General features: G+C 38.7%; 1 protein-coding gene across 1 annotated transcript; it reads right to left on the bottom strand.

The window, feature by feature from the left end:
- Window positions 1–3,971: 3,971 nt before the first annotated feature.
- skor1b (SKI family transcriptional corepressor 1b) lies at window positions 3,972–9,525 on the bottom strand. The gene is made up of 7 exons (XM_030766590.1): window positions 7,771–9,525; window positions 6,990–7,086; window positions 6,738–6,839; window positions 6,489–6,572; window positions 5,377–5,451; window positions 4,916–4,990; window positions 3,972–4,069 (listed from the first exon to the last, which is right to left on the bottom strand). Exons 1-7 carry the CDS (start codon window positions 9,523–9,525, stop codon window positions 3,972–3,974), a joined length of 2,286 nt encoding a protein of 761 aa, XP_030622450.1.
- Window positions 9,526–19,805: the final 10,280 nt, after the last annotated feature.

Below are 19,805 nucleotides of genomic sequence, written 5' to 3'. Positions count from 1 at the left end.
CAGAGTACGTATGGATAACAAAACAATCAGGAGATGATCGCGCTGATTATTTAAATTTAAGCCATATTTCACATTTAACCCTTTGAAATTCACCCTGAAATTCAGAATGCAAATGTTACCCACTCCGAACACAGGTGTCAAATCTTGTGTAATTTTTGCTGTTGATTAAACAATACCACGTGATGCTACTTGTTCTCTGAAAGGTTTGTACCCCGTTGTCATCTGCATACGTAACACAAAATTGAAGGAAGGGTTGTACATCTGAAATGGGTAAAGTGAACGTCCTTAGGGACATTTATGCCTCATTTAGATCAAATGTTACGCGTCAAACTAACGGTTTGACAACTAACACACAAAGTTAAACAGAAGTCTAATTTAAGGTAAACTAAAATTAATCCGAAGCAAAGAAAAGAGGTGTCCTCATTGGACACAAAGTTCAATGTAAAAATGTTCACATTTTCCTTAAAATAATTTCAGATCTGTAGTGGATGAAACTGTGCTTGCAGTTACAAATTTCACACGTAGAGTAAGAATTAGTCACTTTTAAGGAGACAGTTTAAAGGACTTTGGTATCAACAAGTATACTAACAACGGAAAATGAAGAGAAATTTATAAGTATGTGCACTTCAATGACACTTCGATTACGGCTGGTGGTTTTGGATACAAACAAGCGAGCACGTTTCTAGCAAGCTGCAGTTGGTTTTTACCGGACACAGCTTTGGGTAACTCTCTCCTAAACTGTTTCAGTTGTCATGAGGGAAAAACGCTGATTTGACAAATCAGGATCACAAAATAAGGGCTCTGCGAAAATCCTTCATTACGATCACTTGTGGGTTTGTGTGATTTATGCTTTACTGCCCTTCAGTGTTTTCTGTCTGACATTGCAAAACCTGGTCAAGTGTAAGCAACAATGTATATCTCAGGAGTTTTAACTGAATGGAGCATGCTTTCAGTCCTCATTAAGATTTTTAACTAATATAACATTTTAATCTCGGTGACAGCAATTTAATGAATGGGAGCAGATTGATAAGTAGGACCGCCCCCCCCCACTCTTGCAAGAAATGCATATAAATGCTAAGAATTTGTACGCTGTATGATCAGATTGATTCATGCAAAAAAAAAAAAAAAAACACCCAAAACCAACACTAAAATTGCAATATCATGCAATGAAAACTGGATTTTGAAAACACTTGTATATAATGATCATAATGAGCTTTTATTTCCTTCATATGTTGTGTTTTAGATTGATGTCAGTTTACAAGACAAATACACTGTTAAGAAACAAATAATTAACTGCACACATTATTTAGATTTGGAACTAGCCAATTTTCCAGTTTGCACTGAGATCTGGAAATTGAAAGGTATTTTCAAATAGAAGTCTGTGTGGACTTTGGATTGTAAGGGCAGCCACGTGGATGTAAATACACTGGTACATTTTGTAACACTACACTGTACTGGGTGTAAGTTAGGGTTAGCTTAGACTGAACAATGGTTATTGTGTATACAGTAATGCCTAGTTTATGTGTTCCTGCCTTTGCTCAAGCCTGCAGAAAGACCAGTCTGGACAGTTTCCCTGGCTGCTGTATCATAGATTCTCCAGTAGGTGTCAGACTAAGACAGACCAGAACAACTTTCCATGGCTGGTCTACCTACCTTGTTGTCTTACTAATACAGTTGTTATGAAACATTTAACATGCTAAATGTAAGGTGATCTTGAAAAGAAATTTACAGAATTCTTCTGCAGCTGTGCAATTGTTTATTCTTCTTCACTGTGCTCTATTACTTCAGACTCTGATAAAAGTTAGCACTACTTATTAACATACTAAACAATTAAGTACTGCGTAACCAAAATATGTCAGGTGAGTTATTGTAACCGTTCATAATTGACATTTCCTGCTTAGAAAACATTCCCTTTAGTTGTTTCCTTTCTAGAACCCAAACAAATGTAATTCAAGATAGTACGGTTGATTTGACCTTAAAATGAAACGTTATATCTGTAGATATTCCACCATACCCAAGAACATTATATGATTATTGATTAAGATTTTATATTTTATCTTAACCTAAATCTAGCACCAGGATAAAACAGAAATGTCTGAAGGACAGACAGAGAGCTGTTGACACATTTGGACCTACTGTACATCAATATTTAGGCTAAGGGTAAAATTGGCCCAGGAAATGTTGGATTTTCATTATTATTTCAGAGAGACCCAATATGGGGTCAGTACTAAAATATGTCTGTCTCACACAAATGCATTAGCTTGTCCTGAATGGGGATTTTGAATGGGAGCTTTTAATAAGATTTTTCATCAAGGTTCTGGCAAATCAAACAATGTCCCCCTTGCCTCCAGTTTCTGTACTTTAAAAAGAAGGATGCATTGTAAATGACCATTAGTGACCCGCTGAAAAACTAAACTTTGGCAAAACTTTACCCAAAACCATAACAAAAGCTTGTCACACCAAAGTCACAAAATGGCATTTTTACAAAGTTTGAATAAATTGGTAGACTTTATCGCTCTATCCCTGACCCTTCAAGCTTCAAACTAAGCATTTTATAACAACACTGTATAAGCATCAGAATAATTTTTACCGCTTAACTATTATTTTATTTCTTTTTCATTGTCTTGGGGAAGCCTTCTCCACGGCAGTGAGTTGCATTATTCAGCTTAATCACAATAACGTAGCATCACAGTGGTAACTGTTCACTTTATGTAAATGTCTGTCTAATGAAGCGTATATATCAGTATGTCAGATGTGAAAGGCTTTGATTACCAAAAGGAGAAGGTCAGAGCAGTGATAAACCAATCTTTGCATATGCCCTCCAACGACAGAATGGCTCAAAAGCTGTTCTCTATTCACATCATAAATACATCTGCCAAATGGACACAAAAAATACTCTCGTGGTAAATATGAGTGTGAGTCCAATATGAAACTTTTAACATACACTGAAACACTAAAAAAAAAAAGAAACCAAAAAACCCTAACAAACTGAAAAAAGGTTAGGTTTTCAGAGCATCTGAGAGCATCAGAGAGTAAGTGTTGGACATAATGTTACTATTTACGTTGTCCAAAAAGGCGGCCATGAATTTGACAAATCTACAATTGAAAGCACTAGAACTGAGAATGGGATTACACATAATTTGGTATTCATATTCATGTTCTCATTTCCCTGCATAATCACTGTCCTTGAGCAATTGAAACATTCTGCCTGATTTGCATGTACTGGACCACGAAACCAATAATAAAAATAATAAAAACACCTTTATCTCTCTCTCTACATATACTTTTGTTCCAGATATTCTCATTTCACTTCCATGGACTCCTGCTACAGTAAATAATCAATTCAATGATAATTATGATACATTATAATTGAAAAGGTCATGGCAGCAAATTACTTCCAAACATGATGATTTAATCCACATTTAAAATTTTTAGGAGTTGCCTGTTTAAAGTGCTTTACATCAATAATTTACAAAGTTTCCAGATGGGAACAAACAACAGACATGAACATCACAGATAAATAAAAACATAAAAATACACAAATTAATTATTGTCATTTCTAATGGAACAGAATTTACTTACAACTCACCAACAAAAAAGTGGTCACAGTATACATGAATGTATATTATGCATTGCACATAGCCACTTTATTATGTTCTAGAGCCATGATATTTCAAAGTGTTTTGTATTTTCAGAGGACCATGTAAAATTCCTTTCATGTGCTCCTCTATAACATTATACAAATTATACAGTGCATACAGTGAGTCTGAAAACACTCCTTTCTACCTTTTAAATCAATGTAACTTAATTACAGGTTGAGAGCTATCGTAGTACCATACGCAGTTGCTGAATTGCAGTCATTGGATGGAGGACAGCACAGTTCAGTTGAGGTTAGAATATAAAGTTGGTTTTGTTGTTGCAGTAGTGATCTTGTCCAGAACCTTCTTGTGTTGGGTGTGACTCCGTCTGACTTAAGGAGGCAGTAATGGAGGTTTGAAAGTACAGGTCCCGGTGCAATGACGGGGGGTCAGCATCTTACATGAGAAATGGTGTAGCGCGTCGTGAGCTTCTGGGAAGAAAGTGGATGGATTACTTAAAAGAAACATAAAAATATTGTGTTTGTGTGTGTGTGTGTGTGTGTGTGTGTGTGTGTGTGCGTGTGTGTGTGTGTGTGTGTGTGAGTGCAACATCTGCATATGGTTTATGGGATTCAAAGGAGGCACTGACGTTACTGAGAATATTTCAGGTTTGAAACACAATATTATTAATAAGAACAATATCACAGCAAATGTAATTATAGTAACCATGCCTAATCTTGACCAATGGCAGTTTGAAACAGTATGAAGAAATAGGATTCTGTCAACTGCACTGATATGTGTCCTTTATTTGACAAATTCCTGTTTGAATTCTATGAATAGGATTCATATGGCTGTCCTCAGAAAAAGAAAAAAAAAGAAAAGAAAAAGAAAAAAAGGCCAATTTCACTATTCTCCTGTGCTGGCATTATCAATTACCTTTTAACTTCTGCTGAATAGCATAACGCGCCTTTCTCTCATGGTCCAACTCGCTGCATAAAGTATCTAAGCAGAAGAGACAGAGGATGGCTCAGGAATGAGTGACTCCATTATCTCAGCTCCTCTATCAATCTCAGAAACTCTGCTTTTGAAAGCCTCTCTAAAGTAATTCAATCAGGTAATCAATGGAGTACATTCCTTTTTTTTAAACAAACACAAAAAAGGGAAAAAAAAAACAAAACAGGACAACCAGTATGCTCCCTTTCACAAGAGTATTTCACCAATTTTTGGAACATTTTTATTATTTCTCTCAGCAATGTCAGAGCGTTATTTGAAGTTACTTAAAGGTACTTAATCGGTTTTGAGTGTGTTTTACTGTCTTTTTTAAATGATGAGCTCACCTCGAACAATTTGTAATTGTTGGACCATCTCTTCTCTGTATGACAGTTCCCTTTTCATCTGATCTTGAAAATTGTCTAAGAAGCAAAAATAATTTATCTGTTTAAATCTCACTACATAAGATGTAGTTGCAGGGAAAATTATTGAATCATGTTTCCTATGTAAAAGTAAAATGCTGTGGTAGTCATGGTCAATAGACAATATCAGTAATTTAAATTTGTTATTGAGTGCTGTAACAAAATGTTTGACATGCTAATTGTCCTAAAACAGGTGTCTCGGCAAATCACCATAAGGTATGATGAACATATTATACACATCATAAATCAGAACATGAAATAAAAATTGAACACTCGAACACATTCACATCTTCAGATAAGAAAAGTAGTAGCCACTAGCTTAATTTTTTTTTTTTAACTTGCCCCGGTAAATTTTGGGGAAAAAAGAGGGAGAGAGAGAAACCCACCTTTCAAACTTTGGAATTCACGCTCCAACTTCTTTCTTAGTTCCACTTGTTCTACCAGCTGTTTCTGCAATTCTTCTGTTAAAATGAGAAGAAAAATCTAATTACTATCTGGAAAATAGTGCTATCACGAGTCATTACTATGCGTTAATTTGTCAGTATATTTTATTTGTCTATAATAAAACACTCCTGGTTTTATGGGTCAGTAGACGCGCTGGTTTACCCCATTGAAAGCAATAGCTACAAAATCAGTCTTTCATCACTTTTCACGGATAGACCTATATATAATATTATTTAATCCATTCGTATTCTTTTTGGATTCTTTTTCACTGAAATGAATCATATATTTCGTTGTATATTTTGGTAGCTTATATCAGTCGTTGGCGATCTCGACGACATGAGTCCACCTTCTATTACAAACAATTTTCACTAGTCAGTCAAGAAAAGGGAAAATGGAAAAACAACAACAAAAAAGCAAACAAAACAAAAAAACAAAAACAAACAAACAACAACAACAAAAAAACCCAGACAAACAAAAAACCCTCAGATCCTGTCGTAGAATACCCCCAACAACCTTGTAATCCCGTAATTGGAGATCTGTTGTACTGCCATCTATGGCTATTGCTTTGGTTCCGATCCTCAGTCAAATCGGATAATCTGCGCCAAAGCAAGAGCTAGCCCACAGCTGATAAGCAGACTTTTACAGTGAAGTGAGGAATCATCGCTGATTGAGCGCATTAGCAAGGGATGTGACGGATCAACCGACAACCACTTGAGCGCCACCACACCTCTTGTAGATGACCTCAACTCACCCTAGTATATGAATACATGAGTCTCAACACCAAACTCTGCGGTGCGCAACAACAACAACAATGATTACGTTTTACTGTTGTTAAACCTAACATTATTTTGTCATTTTCTTATTTGGGTCACCTGCTCTGACGCTCCTTCTCTCAAATTGTTTGATTATATGACGTTACCTAGACAACTGGATGCAAGAATTCGTATAATAGGACTGCACGTAAAGTTGTCGACTGCTATCATTACATTTAAATTGAATGACGCAAATATTTCCTCTGGAATGAAATACAGCCGTAGTTACTCAAGCGTCTTACCTTTAGCCATGTTCTCTATGTCTTTCTCAATTAGTGGAGCTCTGCTTCCGTCATTACGCATGGTATCCTCTGTAAGACATACATAAAACACAATTAGCCTACACACCCCGAAGTATTATATGGTACTTTTCGGACCTCAGTTTATTCCTTGTATATTTATTTACAAGTAGACGAGCAAAGAATTGCGTTTTTCTCCTGTTCGCGAGATAAACTATTCAAGAGTAGGATACATACACACTGACTCACCTCCATCAAGATCCCCCGAGCCCTCCTTGGATAAACTTCCATGTTCATGATTAACTTTTGGCTCCACTTCCTCCACGGTTGAGGATGGCTCCTCTTCATGCGCATCTAAATAATACATAAACAACTTTAAGTGCAATGATATTATTGTCATCTTTTATATTTAATTTAGCATTGATAAAAAACGATACTTTCAATTTCAAAACATCTTTCTTTTATAGGCTATTTAAGCGACTGAATGAAATATTGAGCTAATACCGTTCGACTCTCGCAGGTCGCGCTGGTAAATGGTTGCTGATCCGAAACAAGCAGCGCTTATTTGTTGCATATGCTCATCCCTTTCATGTGCATACACCTGTAAAATTAACCAGACAATTATTTGCAATTATCCTCAATTTTCCTGTAACCAACATTTCTCCCTGAAGCAGCCAGTAGGCTATAAGAATACTGTTCAGGTAGTGTCTGAATATTTAAATCCCTTTTCAGTATCGTCGCACCCTCAGCTATTCGGACTTAATTCAGACAGTTTGAAGACTAGGTTTGAAAGAACCATAATTAAAACCATTCAGATCAGAATAACTGAATTACCAATTAGTTAACTGAACCCGCTCCAAGTAATAGCAGTGTCGCCTGTCTATTGTGCGTGCTCGCACTGTACCCAGCGTTTGTTTGTATCATTAACATAACAATAAAATAACCGCGTCTGCTACCGGTATCATGAACCGTTACTGTACACATATTAACAGGCCTAGATACCATTTAAATGTAATTACTAATTGGCAAGCATTTGTAATATCAGATGGAGTGCTGGAGTATCCAGATTTATTGTGATGTTCTGTGTAATAATGTGGATATTTAAAAAAGTACGATGTGTTGTCATAAACTGTACTACTGAATTTATTAACCTCACTGACTTCTTTGAAAAATTGTAATAGTGCTACATTATTCAAAAGAGAGCGGTGATCTCCATTTTAGCACTTTCTCTTCACAGATAAAGGGCAACACCTGTGTTACTGATAACCAATAAAAATGTATTCACCTCAAATCGCGTGGTGTTTTTGCTGCTCTCAAATATTTGTTTGCTGTGTCTCTCTCCTTCCGCTGACCGGGCCTCACTTGGGTTGGTCCGATGTGGGTCACCCATGGTGGACATTTTAACAGACTCCTGTTCCTGGCCCTTTAACTCTCCACTTTGCCCTATAGCAACATTAGGCGGACTCCGGCGGCTGTCCACAGAGATCTGGGAGCATTCTTCGTCCTCTTGCACTTTATTTGATTCTACGTCCACATCTGGATCGTCCACGCTGTCTACATCCGGCGATACAGACCTATAGCTGGAACTTTCGCTTAAGAAATCAGGTGACAGGTAGCCAGATCGGCCCCCGGGATAGGGGCCCCTATTGCCGTAAAGTTTGGCTATGCTTTCTGCGTCCTTAACCACTGGTCTGAACGCAGATATATAACTTGCTTTTCGAGGGGTAGAAGGCAACCCTTCCACCGACCTAGTTTCATCCCCAGATTTATCCTCTTCATTCCTGGTGGACTGAGTGCTTGAGCACCGTTCATTGTCCAGGAGACTGTCTTTGGGTGTATTGGTGCTTCGGTCACTTTGCTCTGACACATCTAAGTCACTCGGTCGTGTGCAAAGCAGGTCTGAGGGTGGCTTAGACTGTGTTTGGTGATATGGTGGCATTGGGAGACTCCCTGCCGTGGGCCAAAACATTGGGAACGGAGGATAAGCGCTGTCCTTAGGATTTGGCCAGAACACACCGGACAGATTAGTTTTGTTTGGCTCTCCCATAACAACCCCGTCGTCCTTCTTTTGACACAAGCCAAAGGCTGGGAACCCATATGAATGTGGGAAGAGAGGCGGAGGGATCTTTTGCAGCATCCCAAAACTCTTGCTGGGCACTGGGATCACGGGGTAACTGCGTATGCTGCCCGGCATCGGTAGGTTACTTCTGTCATCCTCACAGCGGAGAGTTTTGTGGGGTACTTCGGGTGATTCTCTCTGGGGGTGGTTTCCAGAGCTTTGTGCTTTTAGAGGAGAGGAGCGCTCAGATCCACTGCCTGGTAGCGTCCTCTTGCGGCTGCCGCCGTTAAACATGGCCTTCACATCCTCCCAGGCGTGGGTAACTTCATCCGGTGAATTTTTATCAGTTAGTTTTAGGTGCCTCCTCCATGAGTTGAAGTTAGCGGCGTCAGGCTGCGTATACTTGGATTCTGGTGTGCGATGAGAGTGAAATATGAATTTGTTTGGAGAGAAATACATGTTGCAAAAAGAACATTTAATGCATTTAGCTCTTGAGCTGTTGTATCTGGCTGGTATGAAACTCCCACGGCTTCCCCAAGCACATTCGTGTGACACATCAAAGGCGAAATTTTCTGGTAATTTCGGAGGGTCGTGCTCTCCTAGGAATGATTTGCACAGCCTCTCGGCCTCGCGCTTAGTAATCATGCCGCAACGCCTGGACGAGATGGGCATTGCCCCAGCGCGCCTCAGAATTTCTAGCTGAACCGGGGTGCACTGGACACAGGTGATGCCCAACGCTACGCGCCTGTTGTGGATCTCGTTGTAGCTGTAGTTCTTCAACAGGGTATTTGATATCTGCGCTAAGCAAAGTCTCTCCTGCCCGTCAATTACTAATGAAACAATGGGAATTCCGTACAAAGAGGTCTCACTGACTTGGTTCGGTTTGAGCGTGTTGCTAGAGTAGGATTGCAACTCTTGTTTTGAGTTCGGAGAACAGCTGGAATCACGTCCCGCTGGCAGCTGCGTTGGAATAGATTCCATTCCTGGAAGTCTGTGGATAGCAACGACAAAATGATTGTCTGGAAGAGATTTTAAAATATTTAACAATTTAAAGATTTTACAAAAGTAACTCTTTAACGGGATGCTATAAACTTTTGCATAAACTAGGGCAGATTTCAAACCTTGTGATGGCTTGAGGCGTGAATTTTACAATAATCACCCGGTACTATAGAGAACTGCATTGCAAATAACAAGAACAACAACAATACCAATAATAATACTAACAATAGGCTAATAGTAGCAGCAGCAGTAGTAGTGGTAGTAATAGTAATAATAATAATAATAATACTAATAATAGCCTAATAATAACTAGAGAAAAGTCAAAAGGCCTCAGCTACGAAAAACCTACCTCTGCTGGTATTCTACATAATAGAAAATGAAAAAGAAATGTGCATGTAGACACCAACATGATCTGCGTACTTGGCTATTATTAGGATACTTTTCCAGATAGGATACTATTATTTGGATACTTTTAATTTCAACTGTGGAATATCAAAACTCATTATCGGGGTAGAAACGTTTTGATCTAATAAGAAATAGTGGTCCGTCAACAAAGAGGCTAAGGAGCAGACGGGAAATATACACTGAACCAAGCCAAAGAGTTTAAGCATAGGATAATAGTCTCTAAGCTGCTTTCTTTGTAATTACGGATTGCGTGTTGAACTGTTAGAAGTAAGATCTTCTTAGGTATAATTAAAGCTTATTCACTAGAGCAATTTTTTAAATAAACAATTGACATTTTATTAGGACCGGGTATCTGGATAAGATTTTCAAAGAAGCTGTATGGATAAGTCATTAATGACATCGATTCCGTTTACAGGCGACACACTCGGGATGGACTTTTTTTTACTAAATTTACAACACTGAAAATCGTGTTCTATTTATAAAAACACACCTGCTAAGCGATCGAGCCGGGGTAGCCGACAAGAATGACACACTGGCCTCCTGATTAAAATTTTGCAAAATTATTTATTACTAATGAAGAGCTGTGAATGCATGTGTAAAGTGTAATACTACAATTCTTAAAAACCAAGACGAAAAACAGAATATTGTTTGTTTAACAATAACACCACAGAACTTAACCGCAAGTCTTTGTTGTCAAGCTCACCTTATTTTGAAAGGAAAACAGCACCACGTTGTTTCTGTGCGCCTGAAAAGCCAAAATTATATGTCGCGAAACTCTTCTAATCAATGTTTTTCCCCTGCAGTGAATTGCAAAAAAGAGGCACTGGAATCCGACTGAATTAATAGAAGATGCCCAAATATTTCTGCGTAGTTCTTTCCTTCAGAAGAGCGAGTGGACCTGCATCTTGCTCTGCTCCCGAGCGATGTGTGTGGAACCTGCGGAGAGTGACCACATGCCAGTGCGGACCCTTACGACATAACCACGGAAGACATTCGACGGCGATCAAGTGACAGCTAAACTAATGGCAAGGCACTCCCACTTAGCGCTAACATATTTACATTAACTATTTGCCTTCGGGACCAGCGGAAACGACAGTCACTGTTGTCACAGTGGCTTGGAGACGTTTAAAGTTCACCACGTGATCTTTTAACACACAGTGAAACGAAAAGGCTGGCTTTGTGTGTGTGTGTGTCCGTGTGTGTGTGTGTGTGTGTGTGTGTGTGTGTCCGCCCGCGTGCGTGTATGTATATGTATATGTATATGAGTCGGAGACAGAAATACTTTCATTTTGAATTAATACATAAAATTACTCTGAGGTGAATTAAATCGTGTTACTACAGTGAAATGCTTACTGAAAATTTTACGCAAATAAGAAAAAACAAGAAGTAATTACTCTAACCAGTGTAATGCATAGGCCTCTTATTTAATACTCAATATTTTCGACTGATTTATGTCTTACTCAGGCTAATGCGATTGCAATTTTGAACAAACGACACTGAGTATCTTTTAGACCAGGCAACTTACTTTTATTTCATGGAAAACTCAAAGAAAGATTTAAACCTTCTCTTTCATCCACACGTATTGCCATTAATTTGGCTCAAATATCATTTTATGCCCTCAGTGTAATTATATAACCTCCCAGTCTCTCGCTATCATATATCGCGCACATCACTGCGCTATGCACGAAGCAAGCTAGAGGATCCAAGACTTCTGTGTACTTGCAGACTATGTATACACACTGTGTGCATATTTTACTTTTAGTCCGAGGTAAGTGGCTTTGTGATACGGTTATATTAACTATTTAGAACTTTTTGTCGCCCGATTCTTAACCGACATTTCACTCCACCCAAATCTCGTGCTTAGGTGTCAGTATCTGGCAGTTGAAATCATGACGAAGTTTCTACACTGAAGTTACACACCAGTCTGAGGACAGCATACCATTCCGAAACAGAAAATAGGCGACCAATTGAGATCCATGAACGGTTAAAGGTGTACCAGTACTACACACCCTTACGAGCGTATGTTATAATGGTATTATTTAAGCTCAATTTACCTTAAAAAACTCGACGAAATCGAGAAAATCATTATACCCAGTCGACAAAATGTGAGCATTTTTTTGCGCAAGAGCAAGATATGACATCATTGCCTAAAGCTATTTAATTGCATTCATCGCATCCGTCTAAGAATGAAACGCGCTTTGTTATTGAAATTAAATGCGCCTGGGACTTGGTAAATGGTGATTGTCTCCAGAGGCAATTTACATCGGTCCGGGATCAGGCTGATGTGGCATAGTCCACATATGTTAAGGATCCCACGGGTTGACTCAACTTTGAAAAACTCTGATCAGTAGTTGGACCACAACACTACAGAACCTCACAACATAATCATTTATGCTGTGAGAAAGTAGACATATCAGAATGTGACATGTGTTACTTAAGAATGTATGAAATAATATCCAGTAGTGACAGCCATTAACAAAGTAACAGTACATTACTTACCGTAACAATGACCACTTGGCAATAAAGCATGGACAGTTATTTAAACAAACTGTAAGTACATTAAGTAATAGTGTACAGTTTTGTAATTAAACTACCACCAAGGCAGAAAACAAATTTGACACTGCAAGATGCAGAACGTATGGAGACAGCGCTGGCACGCGCCCATAACCATCACCCGGGCTCTCTGCAATATTGATGGTTGAGGGAGGAACCAAGGAGGAGAGTACAGGGAGTAACCCGACCCAACCTGGTGCTATTGACTTTCACATGCGGGAGACTTTCTTCATCGCCGACAATAATTACTATTTTGGACTGTAATTATTCACGCTTTTAAATTATTTAGGATGTGTGCTGAAGACCACAATGTTAACCATTATTTTGGCCATCAGTCGCGTTCGGGCTCAGCGAGGGTCCGGCAATCGGACACCTCACACAATGTTACCATTAGGCTCGCGCTGTTGAGGCAAAGACACCAGACACCTTTACCTAACCTTCCTAATCTGTGAATTTTTAAGTACTTGTATTATTTATCAAATTAATTTACCTATAATTACTGACAACTGTTAAGAGTAACCGCTTGTTACATTTGAAGTTCGAATTGATTGAATTGAAAGTTGACGTGAACAATGCAGAATTATGCCATTCAAATATTAAAATGGTGTCATTAGCTCCAAGATTGAACGAGCACAGTCCAAACAAGCCTATCATATCTTATTAATGTAAACACAGACACACTGAAAAAAAAAACACGGTCTGAAGTTTGATTAAAATCTTCACTATATATACACCATACAAAGACCTTTAAATTACGTACGTCACACCATTACTGTGTATTATTTTAAACAACCACAACATAACAATTAGACTTATGTAAAACGAAGTTATGCCAACATGGCCTCCAAATATTTAGCCAAAATTTCATAGACCAAAAACCTTCAGGCATTCATACATATACAGGTTTAAATCGTCATGGTCCATCATGAAGTGGCGCGAAGCAGCTGTCTACTGGCATAAAGCAATGAATTTTATACAGCAGCAATGGACCCATCTGTCGGAACTGGGCGCAAAGTGTTTGAATAGGGCGCAAGTCTTTGTATAGACTCTTTCAATTCGTGTGCACTTTGAGGGACAGCACTTTTCTTTTCTGTCTAGAATTCAGAAAAGAAATGACAAAAACACCTTTGTGGCAAATTTAGATATATCATGTTAACTCGACGTTAAAACATTAAAACGGTGTGTCCCGAATAGCGATTTCTGTCTTTTAATCTATGACGCTTCTTTTTTTATTAAAAACGATTCTTTTTTAATAAATAGCAGATTTTTAATAAAAATTAACATGGAATAAGCTCATTTACTTTACACAATAAACTCGTAGTTGTGTATTAATATCCTTGATGAATTATCAAAGCATAAATTCAGTCAAGGCATGCAGCGGTGTATGTTAACCATTAGACCATTACTATTATGTGCTGCTAAAATTTATTCGGACCACTTTATGTCCTCTTTAATCAGACGTGAAAGAAAATTCAGATTTTAAGTTGACCATATAACGGACAATCACAGGTCTTTAATAAAAATAGAAAACAAAAGATAGATGCGATCGAGATATAACGTTATTTAATTGTCTCTTTTAGTAATATTTGGCTGATAACGCCAAACAGAGGACGGGACACGTGAAAATACAATGGCAGATCCACTGCAAGTAGAATCTGAATGAAACACGTGTATCAAGGAGTGGGTTTACTGAATTAACGTATTCATCCAAGAATGCTGAAGAATTGGTCTGAAATATAGTAAGCAGTTACCCTAAATCTGTTAAATCCTTGCCATAAATTTCCAACCATGAAGTCAGAAAACTTTATGGAGTGATGGAAGAGGTGCACTTTCATTTGTATTCGATACTCTTATTCTCGTTGACACGACTCTAATTACTATTGTTTAAGTGCTCATAATGGCCTACTCCTTCTAGTTTCAGACAGTAGCCCAAGTTGTCACTTCACTCAAAATAGTAGCCTGGCAAGTAAGCAAAGCCTCGCAGTAATTAGGTCCTTAATTTTACAAATAGCATTGTATCGATATCCATCGGATCAAACGATAATGCACCATTCATGCCTTGTTTGCAGTCTACGATAGTTGAGTACCTATTCATTACATAGCCTGCTGAGCTTTGAGTGAGTGAGAGCTCTCTGGTGTAAACAACGCTATTGAGTCCCACTGATGACGGACATGTTTTTTCTTTTTTCTTTTCTTTTTTTTTTCTTTTTTTGCAGTTGTCGCTTGACACAAGTGTTCCCCACGCTGTAAACAAATAAACTCGAAAGTAATAATTATCCAAGGACACCACAGCGCAAATGACGCGAGTAGAATATGAACTGCGTGAACTTCTAATATTCTGGACTGCGTACTCAAAAACATGGCACGTGAACAAATTATATTTTGAAAGATCTTGGATACGTACAGAGAAATCTTGTGGACTACGTGGTCTCCTGTTGTAGATATTTGGCTTGTTTTTGTCAAAACTTTTTGTGAAACATTTTTACAGTTGGCGAGATGATTAAAAACCCATATTGTTTTCCATTGTTAGGCTACTGATTGGTCGTACGTTGAGAGTTAAAGGGAGAATGAGTTTACAATAGCCTACTATTGTCGTCAATGGACTGGGAGGCTCCCGTGACCCCAAACGTCCCTAAATTTATTTATTTTATATTAAGCAACGGATTTATGCATTTGAAATCCCAGTTGTGCCATCCAGACCTGTAAATACATTTTAAAATTACTTTCATTATTAAAGTATAAATATGAAAATGTCTCACACGATCAACTAAAAATTTTCAGATAATCTACGCTTAGAAAAAAATAGCCTAGACCCAAACATCATGCCACATCTACATTTAGAATTGTCTTTGGAAAAATAAAGAAGACTGGTCTATATTTACATAAGCGAGAGGAAAAACCGTACTGCCTGTCGGAACAATTTCACTGCAGCCTAGATAAAAACAGAACGTTTAAACTCAATGAAGATTTATAAATATCTGAAGAATTTTGTCTGAGAATGTTCTCCATTTTAAAGTTGTAACAGCTCCGTATAAAACCATGACCCCAATAAATGTAATTTTAGAGACAAATCAATTCTCTACCCTCATATTGATCTTCACCGACTCGCTACACTTTGACCGCCTCTCGACGCCTTTTTTTGTTTCTGTTGAAAATAGCACTTCGATTAGACCCTTTATTAAGGAAAGATTGCTCCAAAAAGATCGGTGTGGCCTGAAAATTAAACGGTGACATTTTAATTACTGGACATTGACAAAGACGTTCATGTAATGGCTGTGGCGTGGTTGGCACACTCTGCCTGACCTGATGTGCTAATCTAGTTGGACTGTTCAGCAAAAGCTCAGCGGTGCAGCGGCTGCACATTACAGGCGATGGTGGCAACAGCTGCTCAGTAAATGGGAGAAATAGGAAGCTGTGGGCTAGTGAATGGAGATACAATCTGCAAATCAAACCGGGTCAATAATCTGGAGAGCGTGTAAGTGTTTCGTTCAAACCGACGTTTATTCTTTCGTGTTCGGTAATATTAAGGTGCGTCATGTTTAACACTAAGCAGGCTACACAGGGTACAGGTTTTTTCTTCTTAGATTTAATTTGTACTGACTCATGAAGTCCGATAAAAACTGTTGATGTAGCTCACAGTTGTTGGGCATGTTGTATCATCAGTAACTAAGCTATTGTGCTTACCCTTCTTCACTTGACAGTTATGAGTATCTTCATTGACCAGGCTACTGATGTTAGTGGCTCCAAAGAGCCTTGTTTCTCGTTGTCCCTGCACTGTGACCCAAGGGTCAGTGTGGGGTCATTAGAGGAGGGACCAAGGGTTCTGTGTGAATGTCAGAGACTGATTGACAGCTGTGGTAATTTTACATGTCAACTCAGAAAATTAGATAAGCAGGCACAATCCAGGCTTGTAAAATGAACTTGTCACACTTAGTTGTCCTGATGGAGGGCCCACAGGCCACTGGGTCTGATAAAAGGTGCCACAATACCGATAAGCTGATGAAGGTCTAACATTGAACACAGGATGATTTACTGTGTGTATGTGTTTGTCCTTGGATAATTAGGATAATTATTCATTTTTGTGTTTGCTTTATTTGTCTGTATGTGTGCATGTATATATATGTAGCCTATAATTTATTTAGTCACGCACACATTCATTCACGTGTGTGGATGTATGTATCATTAAATACATTTGCTTACACCACATGCTGAACTTCATTGCAGAACTTGTTCTCCTCTGCAGATACTACATTTTGTACTGTCCATTTGGAGTGAGGGCCACTCAGACTGTTATCATAGAATCATATGCCTCCTGTAATAAAATTATTGTGTTACAGAACTGTGGAACTATTCAGTTTTATACTATTTAAACTGGATTGTATACATAAAATGGCAATCTTCTGGATCATGATTCTACAGGCTCATATGATGGACTTTTGCATAAGTTTTAGTATGAAAGTATTGTGAGGTACACAAGTGTAATAAATGAATGAAAAAGCGTCTCAGATCTGACCTTTAAAATTCATTTTGCTGTTTTGTACTCACTCATCTTTTTAAAGATACTATCTACAGGTTCAAGTGTATTGGTACTCTTCTTTGACTCGCTAACACAGAGGATGTATTAAATACTCTCATCCAAGTCTACTTTGAATTTTTATACTATCACAGGTCACATGACTCTAGAGTAACCTTTAAGGGACTTGCTCAAGGGCACATTGCCAGATAAAGATCTTATATTTGTCTGCTAATGATCACTTAAGATTCATTACAGACACATCTGTGATGTCACTCCTTCATTCTGCACAGTGATTAGGCATATTTCACCTGTCACCTTTCCTCACCTGTGCTAGAACTCACGTCACGTCACATTTTCTCTGGGTCTCACGCTTAGTAAGACACAAAGTGCTGAGGTCATTAAGTGGCTCGTGCTTACCTTAACGTGACGAAGGAAAGGAAAACTCATTTATGTGTCCCTACATTAATCACAGCCTCACATCAAAGTGTGATAATCACCTGAATACTCCATTAAAATAAAACTGCTAGCCCAAGGGAAATCTTACCTTACTCTTTAATTGTTTTGAGGCTTTGATCGGCTTTTTAATCTAAGATTAATTTATGCATTTTTAAATAACTCTGCATATGATTAATAAGCTTGAAAATTAAAAGGAGTCTAAAGCAATTATAACAAGTGGTTGGTCATCACCTCATTACATGGTGTTGGGGATATGCAGTGAGTATATGTGGTGAGTGTGTGTGTGTGCGTGTATGTGCGTGCGTGTGTTTGTGTGTGTGAGCGATGGAGGCTGAGAGTGACAGGGGATAAAACATTCAAGCAGATTTAAATATGTGGTCATTAACGTTTGCATGTTAACAATGTTTTTTTATTATTATTATTTTATTTTATTTTTTGTTATCCTGTAAAAGAAACCTGCATTTAGGGGTCTGTGAGGATTTGAGTTGTTATATGTCAGGCAAAGAGGGTGGAGACTAAGGACAGAAGGGGGAAAGAGGCTAACAGAATAGGAGTAGTAGCTAAAAGGGTCATTGTAATAATTGGGAATTTACAGATTTGCATACTAATGGTCTTATTCCCATGAAAGCAGAGCTCCGTTTGGACTGCACAATTTTCTGACTCTGAGTCCCATTTTAGCTCTGCAAGACTGGCAGTATTGTACTGGGAATGGTGTCTCTTTCCCACCAATGGTGTCACACATACAATATGCTACACTAGGTCCTTTCTAGGTGTTGAGCTGAATTTGCCCTTCATCCACTCCTCATTCTAACAAGGTCGGGATTAGGAGGGCCACAACTCCCAGAAACCTGATGCTGGTCTGGACTACCAGTCTGGAGCCTTTTATACACTCTTAGGTCTTGTGCGTGTGAGCTTGGCTGTAAAGAAAACAACAGCAGATAAAGCTCTGAATGGATTCTCCTGAGGGATGTGTATTAGAGAGCAGATAGAGTCAGATTCTGCAACCTGCTAATGTGTAAACAAGACATCACTCCTTTGCTGCTGTGGTATTTATCTGCCTCCTAAAAGCCAGCCCTCTGGGGCCTCAGCCCCTTCATACCAGCCCCCACTCAGCACTCTCCACTGCTGCCAAGCATAGCACTCCATCTCACTGAAGTAGAGATGTGTGTGTGTGTGTGTGTGTGTGTTTGTGTGTGTGCGTGTTTTCATGAGTAAGGTTGTATCTGTGTGTCTATATGTGTCTATGTGTGTGTGTGTGTGTGTGAAAGAGAGAGAGAGAGATAGAGAGAGAGGGAGAGAGAAGATATACATATATGATTTTGTGCGTGTTCTCATCGTGGTTTAATCAGAGCACCAGGTATGAGGGAAATGTGAAGACCTTTTCTCTGTAAGTGTGAATGTGTGTGACTGTGTACGAGTGCTGCCATAGCATTAGCCAGTGATGGGCCAGGAGTATTCTTTTGTCCCAGATAGGGGCTCATCTGCTACTGCAGGGTCCAGAGCACTCCAGAGGGATTGTGGGAACAAAGGTGCTAAAAGACAGAGTGACAGTGGGGGCACTCTGAGGAGAGAGACGCCTTCCTCACACAACAAGAGCTGTCAATCATTCCCCAATCACAGACTCAGATCGCACGCACGCACACATGCACACACACAAGCACAAACACACACACAAACACGTGCACACTCACACACACAAGCACACACACACACACACGCACACGAACAAACATGCACAATGCTAATTTAGCAACACCTGTTTGCCAATTTTTGAATGCTTAAACACATTTAGAATACATTAAAATGTTCTTTTTGACCAGTACATGATACATACATGTTAATAACACACACCATACACATACAGATAAAATTGCCCTGTACAATCTGTCCTTATGTATTAAACTGTGTGTCATCGTCCTGTGATGAACCAGTTCAGGTTAGCAATTTCCATTACATTTGAGGTTTTATAAAGACCAAGGAGAAGTAAAATAGGACATTTAGACTTGCCTGCTCTGTTATTGTCATGAAAGGAGGCCAAAAATGATAGGACTGATTGTCCAGGCATTTTGTGTGAAACATTAAATATCTGAGTACAGCGCCTCCTGAGAAGGTGTGTTGCTGATGAAGCCTCATTACGACTTATAACTATCACTACAATAAAACTCGCTTGTTGCTATTGTGTCAAAAATGTAACAATTTTGCATGTTCTGCAAAACGAATGTCCAAATGTCCTTTAACATACAATAACGCATTACTTAAAAATAGAAGAAAAAAAAAACCAAATGGTGAAAAAAACAGCCTTAGACAGAAACTCAGTCACCTCAGCATGTTA

Source organism: Chanos chanos, chromosome 2 (genome assembly GCF_902362185.1).
Source record: "Chanos chanos chromosome 2, fChaCha1.1, whole genome shotgun sequence".
Taxonomy (NCBI): Eukaryota; Metazoa; Chordata; class Actinopteri; order Gonorynchiformes; family Chanidae; genus Chanos; species Chanos chanos.
Note: the sequence above shows the minus strand (reverse complement) of the source record. Positions and strands in the feature narration are given on the sequence as shown.

Bases quoted from the DNA above. Each gene is read 5' to 3' on its own strand.
- skor1b (XM_030766590.1), bottom strand. From the start codon at position 9,525: ATGGAATCTATTCCAACGCAGCTGCCAGCGGGACGTGATTCCAGCTGT. The intron at 6,840-6,989 runs GTATTAGCTCAA...TGTATTATTTAG, and splicing joins CGACCTGCGAGAGTCGAACG to ATGCGCATGAAGAGGAGCCA. The intron at 6,573-6,737 runs GAGGTGAGTCAG...TAATTGTGTTTT, and splicing joins GGGCTCGGGGGATCTTGATG to ATGTATGTCTTACAGAGGAT.